Here is a 9,603-nt window from a genome sequence, read left to right as displayed (position 1 = left end):
TCACTGTTTATTTCATTGTTTTTACTATAGCTCTTTCAAATTTCCAATTTCTCAAACACATTATATGTCATATAAAAAACGTATCTGATTTTAGAATGCTACATTCTTCAAAGTAATGGACATAGAGCCCACCTTACATTTTAAGATACATAGTTAATAAAAGTTATAAATACAGTACTTGAACTTAATATGTCTCTCTCCAGACATGTGTACGGTGTACATTCTGACACCTGACATTTTTTTGTCTGATACCTGACAATTTTTTTTTTGACAACTGACACCTGACAATTTTTTGTCTGATACCTGACGATGTCCTAAAATGTACACCGTACTTGTGACATATGTCCATATGATTGGCAAACTTGTCCCGTACTTTTGCAAGCATTTCTGGAGTCACTGTAACCAGATACCAGTGAATGGCTGTGGAATTAAATCACTTACACAGTAAAGATGATATCTTGTAATTTATTTTCTTCTTTCTTCTTTCCCCCCCTGAGGTAGGTTAGGTTGTAATAATCTTTCCTGCAAAAGAGAGCTGTAGTAATGTCAACACAAGAGACATTCACTTCTAGAAGAACAAGCATAATGAGCCTCTGACTAAGAGCAAACCACAAAAAATAATGCTAAGACCCTGCACAGGAAGAGTGCAAAATGTCACGACATACCACAAGTGTCATCCATGACAAGGGGCAGTCTCAATTTGTTAGTTAGACGTTTTACCTTAAATGATGCTGTTCTTTCATTGCTGTCTGCTGATGACAACCCATTAGCGGCACTGCGAGTTGAGAATAGTTAAAGAATAAGAATAACTTTATTGATCCTAAAGGGAAAGTAACCAATCTACTTAGCCCTCTAAATACATCTCAGCATTACTGTAACATGAACAGTCCAAAAATATTATAAATAATATCTTTACTTGTAAGACCATGAGCTTCATGTGACACTGACGCTCAGTTTCTTACTATACCATTAGTTAGAGTTCTTTGCAGTGTCGAAAAAAGAAAGAAAAGCCGCTGCAACTCTGAAAGTCTCCATGTGGTCAACAACAGAGATGGGCAGTAACGCGTTACTTGTAATGCGTTACTGTAATCTGATTACTTTTTTCAAGTAACGAGTAAAGTAAGGGATTACTATTGCAAAAACGGTAATTAGATTACTGTTACTTTCCCGTAGTAACGCTGCGTTACTGCGTTACTAAAACCGTGATTTTTTGCAAGAATGTCTCACGACAGTGACGTAAGCGAGTGCGCCGTTAGTGACAACAGCTGTGTGCAGATCAACAATGGATCACATATCGATTGTGGGAGAGAGTATGAGCGTGCAGCGTTTAAAGCGTGGAAGTACTGACCTTACTCTGAGTTTGATTCCATAAAAAGTGACAAAAACATTAGCGTCCATCGTGCGTGGGAAGAAAACTTCTTTTTACAGCGAAAAAACCCCCTAAACTTCCAAGGAAGCACCGAGTGCACAACGACATAATGGGAAACTCACAGAGAAACTCGCGGATTCTTCAACTCACCGCGGCACACCTGCACCAGGGTAAACCTCCGCCTACCCCAGTCATGCTTTACAGGTGAAAATAGAGCAACAGGACCGCTAGTCTTTGACTTTATTTATTTTCTGCTGTGTTTTACTTGCATCTATTTGAAAGAGTGAGTGTAAACACAAAAAATATTTTATTTTATGTGCTGGAATGTGCAGAAAATAAGTTTAAATGTTAAACTAATTTCTTCCAGTCAGAGAATGTTGCATATAATTGAATTTTTGCTTGATGCATAAAGTTAAAAGATTAAAACTGATAAAACAAGTTAAAAAAAAGAGACTTTTCCATTTGATTACATTTTGTATGATGGATTATGTAGAAAAAGTAGAATTGGGCTGAAAGATCTATCGCTTTATCACCTATACAGGTTGTAAATCATGTTTTTAAAAAGTAACTAAGTAACTAATTACTTTTGAAAATAAGTAATCAGTAAAGTAACGGGATTACTTTTTTGGGGAAGTAATCAGTAATTAGTTACTGATTACTTTTTTCAAGTAACTTGACCAACACTGGTCAACAACTGACATATATTATGCCCCTATCATGGTCTAAACCAGTCAGAGATAGTCAGGGGTGGGACCTCTCTAATTAGCCGCAGTCCAGATATTCCTGTAGTCCTTTGTGTGTACGTTTGAAAGTGCAGGCAGATAGATAGAGGTGAGTAGCTTGAATAAAGAGAAATCAATTCATTAAATCCTGAATCAACTTTTAAATATAAATGTATTTTGCCAGAAATGCCAGAATCTCAGATTAAAGCCCACAAAACGATTTCAGCAACGTAAACACAGAGCGCGGATGCGCGCTTTGTGTTTACATCCTTTTTGCGCTAGGTCTTGTCTCTCTTTAACAAAAATTCCCTGAACCAGCAGCAAAAGAAGATTCAAACTACGCTTCACATTTGATAAATGTCGTCATTAATTCTCTCTTACTTTTGCTGTTTTGCTTCCACCACGTTAAAATCATACTTCATGCACAGCTCTCTCTCTCGCAGTGTACTTTAAGAACAGTTTCCCATCGCAAACGGGTCATCAGAGGAGGTCGATGTGATGATTAAGTTTAACATTGTCTGCAATATTACCAAAGAGTCCCAAAGCACTTTAAACACAAGCACTTTTTCAGTAACTTGTTGACAAGATTGTTATTTAATCATTTACAGACAATATTGTCTGTATGGACGGCCCAAAAAGTGCACATGTAAAATGTAAATGGTAAATGGCCTGCATTTGTATAGCGCTTTTCTAGTCCCTAAGGACTCCAAAGCGCTTCACACTACATTCAGTCATTCACCCATTCACACACACATTCACACACTGGCGATGGCAAGCTACATTGTAGCCACAGCTGCCCTGGGGCGCACTGACAGAGGCGAGGCTGCCGGACACTGGCGCCACTGGGCCCTCTGACCGCCACCAGTGGTCAGAGGGCCTGCTTGACAACTGCGGTGTCAAGTGATGCGCTTGAAAAATTTGGGCGCCTAACTTTTAGGCACACCAGTGCAACCGTGACAAAAAGTTAGTCTAGAGCCCTGCTCTCATGTGCTTTTATGTATGCTAGGGCACGCTCCCAATGAGATGACAGAGGGTGTCCTGGGGGGGTCTCCTACAAGAGGTGACCAGGGCATAACTGGTTTCATGGACAGTCTGCAGCGTAACCTGGTGGTGTCAGATGTACCTAAACAAAATTTCCCATAGCTGTTCTTTTGAATTTAGGTCAGTCGGGCGTTGGGGGCCAGTATCAGTTTCTTCATCCTCTTGGATCTCTTGCTACATGAGGCCTGGCATTGTGGTTCACCTGGAGGAACCCCGGACCCACTCGGTCTATTTTGTCACGGAACTGGGTTTGCGATCCAGTGTTTTGTGTGTTTTCGTTTTATTCTTTGATTATTGTTATTTTCACAGTGTTTCCTGGTTTATTTTGAAAGAGTTTTGTGTGTCTTTGTCATTGTTTTTTGTTTCACTTCCTCTGTGGCGTCATTATGTTCGTTCTAGTCAGCTGTTTCCCCTGTGTTTCCACTTCTTCTGATCACCTCCTGTGTGTATGTAAGTCCCCTGTCTTCCTTTGCTGATTGTCAGGTTGTCTGTTTACCATCCACGTCTCATCTTAGTATTCATAGTCTTCATTGTGGTTTCATAGTTTTCACTGTTTTCATAGTTAGTATTAGTTCTTTCCAGTTTAGGTGTTAGTTTAGTTCTTGTCACTGTTCATGTTGTTTGCACTTTTCGTCGTCAGCCCTAATGAAGGCTCGCTTTTGTTTCCTCGCTCAGTGTCTGCATTTGGGTCTATATTCAAAACACACCGGCGTACCCCACTGTGACATATTTATTGTGTTCAACAGACTCAATAAACTGATTGGCAAAGCCAGAAATGATGTGGGGATGGAGCTGGACTTTCTTACTGTGGTGTCAGAGAGGCAGACGCTTTCCAACATAAGGACAACGCTGGACAATACCTTGCACCCACTCCATAACGTGCTAGCTAATCACAGGAGCACATTCAGTGAGAGACTGAGATTACCCAAATGCACCACTGAATGACATCATATTTTTACTGTTTTACTGTCACTCAAGTTCATATGTGTGTGAAGGTAGACAAACAAATACTGCTGGCAATACAGTGTTGATCAATTATTAGTAAACAGTACAAACATAAACAAATTATTTTTTAGTTTGCTTTACACATTGTCCAAACATGGTTTTTGAATAGTAACTTTAAAAAATTAAGTCTCAGCCTACACATTTCTCTCAATTGTCCCATAAGTTTGAATGAGTGGTGTGTGATAGAGACACGGCAGGTCCAGAGAGTGTTAGGCAAAGCCATCGTTATTGCACACTCGGCTGCACCTCTCAGCTGTCAGCCGCACATTCATCACACCACAACTCACAACAACCCCTGCTTCCCCGTGTTTTTAACACGGCAGGCGTGATTGCGGATGCCGTGCAGGTGGGTCCGCACGGCACCACTGACCATGCCTCACCACAGATACTATGTCATGAAATATGGAAGTTTTTAAAGCATAGAATGAAAATTACAACAATCTAAGTTTAGTTTAACAGTCAAGCCAAGGACAATGAAGTATTCATCCATGGGAAATACACCAAGTCAAATTTCTCACGGTCAAAAAGTGGGTAAGTATATGTGTGTGTTCTTGTTGTTGTTGTTGTTATTGGTGGTGATGGTGAATGGGGTAAGGTTGGTAATGATATATTTGATCACAACCTTAGAATCGTTTAGGAGCCCACTTTGCTGACTTGTTAATTTCAGTTGTCAGACCACATCCTTTCAGCTCTCTGTATAAAGCTGAGCGTCACGGTTTCAGTGCATTCAACATCTATGAGAGACAAAGGGCAAAATGTTCTGCCAGAGTTATTTCAGTGTTTTCGTTTCATGCATGCTCCTCGTGATCATCCAGCCAGGTGATTAATATTTTATGTGGTACTTTAATTTACCTGTAGACAATTTTCTCATTCATTTAAATAAGCAGAATGCATACTCGGCATTACAAAAGCAGTTGGTGAAGGGTATTTGTTTCACTCATCTGTTTTTGACTGCATCATCTGCTGAATTTGTTATGTGATGGATATTTTCTTTTTGTTTTAGGTGGTGGGTCTGAGATTATTGGAGGGAAAGAAGTCGAGCCACACTCGTTGCCTTTCATGGCCTATGTGGAAAGCAAAAAATCTTTCTGTGGAGGGACGTTAATCCATCCACAATGGGTCCTGACAGCTGCCCACTGCAAAGAGTAGGAATGCTTCACAATATTGTAATATTTATGTTTAACTGACGGTGTGAACGATAATACATAAAGAGATTTCACAAGAGATCAGAAGGAAAAAGTCTTTATTATAATTATTAATGTAAAAATTTTTGTTATTTTTTTATTTATAGATTGTCCATATTCTTGTAGTAATTAATATCTTCACAGAGAATTTTGCACTAGTCATTGTCATTTTTTTTTTTTTACATTTTTTAGAATTTCTTCATTTTCTTATCATAGATACAAATCAAATTGGCATCAAACATATTGTCTGTTGTTTTTATAGAAAAGCCTGTAAAACACAAGTAGATTTGTCTGCATTGCACATAAATATTGATGTTGGCCATAATCCAAATGAGAAAAAAAAAGATTAAATGTTTATCTAAACAGTGTGGTAATCACTGTTTAGAGACTGCACTCAGAAATTTCATAACTGCAAAATGTTATATCGTTGAAATTCTTTATTCACCTGGAGGAAGACACCATGCAGCTTTATCTATGTCTCTAAAATAACCATAACCCAACTATATACAATAATACACATATAATGAAATAACTGTGCAGCTATGATAATGTTATAATTGTTTTATTTAAAAGGGTTAATCTGACCTATTAATCTTTTTTATAAGTGAACTTTCACTAATACATTTTTTTTTTCTTCTACAGTATGAGTAAAGTGACGCTGGGAGCACACTCGATCAAGAAAAAAGAAAAAGCTTCTAAGCAGGCCCAAAAGGTTGATAAACGTTTTCCTCATCCTGACTATTACCAGGGATCCAGGGAGAATGACCTCATGTTGCTCAAGGTAAAGTGATCATTCATTGTCTGAAACCAAGTTTAAAAAAGATGCATTTATGTGAATACGTTTGTTTTTAATCTTATATGATGTATTTCTGTGTGTGTGTATGGATAAATCAATAAATCACTGTGCCTATTTATACATTTTCCAAGCAAAATGTACAAATATGTCACGGCAAATGGATCCGACTCAGGCTCAGACTGGAATCACAAGTTAGCAGTTCTTTTATTTACACAAAACACCAGGTGCAGAATATATATACAGATGGAAGGAAAGCCAGGGGTTCCAGTGGTCTACCGGGTAGGTTTAGGGGAGAGAATCAGATCCTTCTCACTCGTTCGCTCTGTTTGAGACTTCCACATGCACGCCACTCCAAACTGCCAATATCCACGTTTAAGTTTCCACGGTTCAGGAAGTCTAAGCACAGAGAGACGAAAGTCACAAATAGGTTCATACACAAGCACACTAGAATTCACCGAGCTGGATTTACACTAACGTATCAAACTCAATAGTCCAGCGATGAGGAGCTCAGAGCCACTGCCTTAAGAAGTGGCCCGAGATTAGGAGCAGGTGCGTGGTCCAAAAGCAGAAGCTTGGAGTGAGCTCCACCCAGGCAGAGCAGTGAGAGAGCAAAACCAAAACACATGTAGCCTTGCGGGGCCGACCATGACAAAATAAATGAGTGGTGTTTCAAGACTGTAGCACAGTGCTGTATATATACAAAATTTAAGGCCAGCTCTCTAAAGTTAATATAGTCATTATCAATATCTTTCTTTTTAATTTTGTTTCAGTTGAAGAAACCAGTAAAGCAAACCAAGACAGTACAATGGCTCCAGTTAGCCAGAGTTGTCAAGGACCCTCCAGCTGGAAGCAAGTGTCTGGTTGCTGGATGGGGAAAAACTGAAAACAAGAAAACATCAGATGTTCTCCTGTCTGTCAATGTGACTGTGGTCAGTAGACAGACATGCAACTCTCGTGATTATTACAACCACAACCCAGTTATCACCAGTGACATGATATGTGCTGGTTCAAATAGTGAAAAACAGGCTGATACCTGTCAAGTAAGTATATAGAAAGTATGTAAGGAAGTAAATATCTATATTAAAATATCCATCCAACTCAACACCTTTTTGTTCTTTTGTCAGGGCGATTCAGGAGGACCTTTTGTGTGCGATGGCGTGCTGGTTGGCGTCACTTCTTTTGGAAGAGGTTGTGGTAGCATTAAAAAACCTGGAGTCTACTCGTTTCTCTCAGAGAAACGGCTCAAGTGGATCAAAAAAACAATGCAATCCTCAGAAATGTTATAAACCCACAGGTGTCAATCCATACAAGCTGAGCAAGAAGCAAATCTTTTCTTTGATATTAAATGTCCATGCTTTTAATGTAGATTGCTTACTTGACCATTATCCATTTTATCATTTCATATTCTATTTTCTGATATTTCAGTTTCTGTTAGCTTGATGAAATTCTCTTTCATCTATGAAAAAAAATTTTTGAGCATGCTCTTTTATGTTGATTTTTTATTCCATCTATCTTTGCTTAAAAAAACCCATAAGTTTGCGGGGAAAGCCTTGTGGAGGAGACATAAGGACCCAGAATGCAGGCAAGGCTGAGATGTGAGTGAACTTTGTTGCAGGAGAGTGACATACAACCAAAAGTGAGGGTGCAAAAAAACAGAAGTAAGAAAGACTCTCAACCGAGAAAACTAATAAAACAAAACTCAAACCTAAATTTGCAGGAGAACATGGGGAGAGAAACACAGAATGAAGCAGGGCAGTAAGACAGCATGGAGGAACACAGACAGACCAGTAACAAGCAGGATAAAACACAGGGTTTATATACAGACAGGAGCGATCAGGGAATGAGAAACAGGAGGGAGACACAGCTGGGGTAAATTATACATAACGAGAAAGGGGAAGCAAAACTACACTCACTGCATGTAGGACGGGGACTATCAAAATAAAACAGGAAACGAGACAATTAAAAAGACGAGGACTTGACACTGAGAGACAGACTGAAAGAATATGGAACACAAGGAAGACAGTGACTTAAACTAGAAACCAGAACAGCAAATAACATCAGGAGAACACTGGGAAACACCAAGGACCATGACAATAAGATATTTTTATTAACCTTCTACTTCATAATATAGCTGGAAGCATTCTCTCTTTCTTTCATTGTTTGTAACTCTGTCGTCTTTTTACTCCTATACATACACCACAGCAGACAAATGCTAGGTTTCTATACAGGAAGAGTGCACAATTTCCCCAAAGCCCACTAGACTATGACTAGGACTAGGACTTACTCAGCGTGCACATTTTCAGAGGACATGCCAGTACTACGTTCATGATCTATATATATCATATATGCCCCAACACTCTTTCAATTATCATTTCAAGGCCTCTTTTTTTTTTTCCAAATAACACAATGTAGTTATTATTCATTATGATACATTTGACCACAGGTGTTAAATTAATATTCAAGGTTTTATTGTTTCATGTGTGGTGCAACACCATGTGATACATAGCTACTAATCAAAAAGTGATGTGTTATGTGGACCCATGAATATAAGTATTGATACATTTGCAGAGGAGCAGGACAAGTTGACTGCAGTAGAGAGCAGCACAATGATAATTTTATTCATAATAAAATCGATTTTGACAGGACCTTTCTAAACCAAAGTTAGAAGGTGCTTCACTTAATTTACCAAAAACTGAATTAAAAACATTATGAAGAAAATTAAAATTCATAACACAAGAAAATACACAAACAAAAAAAGCAAATACAAAAAAAGATGAAGAAAGCAGGGAAGAAATTTTGAGATGAGAAATATTCTACAAAAGCCAATCTCTACAGGTGGATTTTTAAAATTTGATTTGATTGTTTTCCATATATGTGTAACTGACTGTGCTCACCTAACAGTAAGAGGATGTTTATGCCACAGTCTTTTAGCTATTAGAGTGAAAGCACAGTCCACCTTTGCTTCAAGTATGTGAACTGTCCAGCTGTCCAGTTAGAGTCTGTTGGTGATAGCGACCGAGTTGTGGTCAGATGTCTACGCAAAATGATTGTGGGCAATAATCTCAAAGTAATTTGGGGCTTTTTAAATAAAATATATTTATATTAGGGGCTTTTAAGGAATAAGGTGCTGTTAAAAAAGACCAGTTGAAGACATGTAGTAATTGTTCTCAGATCAGATTTGAATCCAGTCTTCTGTATCAATCTTTTGGCAAACAGGCACTGTTTATCTTGCTAAAGTGGCAACCTATTTTTTGAACTTATTATCATTTCTTTGAATTTGTCTTTTTCTAGTATAAAATTATTTTATAGCATATATTTTATGATATTTTAGTTTTTGTTCACATTTTTTATTTATCTATTTATAAACTCTGTACATGTTAGTCCTTTCCACTTCAGGTATCAGATGGCACAAACATTAAGAGGAGTGATCCCTTAAAAACCATTTTAGCCTCAGACACAGTCACTGTAATTGTTGACGCATCATTG

At 38.2% G+C, this 9,603-nt stretch overlaps 1 protein-coding gene across 1 annotated transcript; it reads left to right on the top strand.

Annotated features, from left to right (window-relative positions):
* The first annotated feature begins 4,802 nt into the window (after positions 1–4,802).
* LOC113034146 (granzyme A-like) lies at positions 4,803–7,598 on the top strand. The gene is made up of 5 exons (XM_026188500.2): positions 4,803–4,956; positions 5,141–5,282; positions 5,964–6,102; positions 6,888–7,157; positions 7,242–7,598. Exons 1-5 carry the CDS (start codon positions 4,893–4,895, stop codon positions 7,401–7,403), a joined length of 777 nt encoding a protein of 258 aa, XP_026044285.1. The 5' UTR covers positions 4,803–4,892; the 3' UTR covers positions 7,404–7,598.
* Positions 7,599–9,603: the final 2,005 nt, after the last annotated feature.

This window comes from Astatotilapia calliptera, chromosome 12 (genome assembly GCF_964374335.1).
Source record: "Astatotilapia calliptera chromosome 12, fAstCal68.1, whole genome shotgun sequence".
Classification (NCBI taxonomy): domain Eukaryota; kingdom Metazoa; phylum Chordata; class Actinopteri; order Cichliformes; family Cichlidae; genus Astatotilapia; species Astatotilapia calliptera.
Note: the sequence above shows the minus strand (reverse complement) of the source record. Positions and strands in the feature narration are given on the sequence as shown.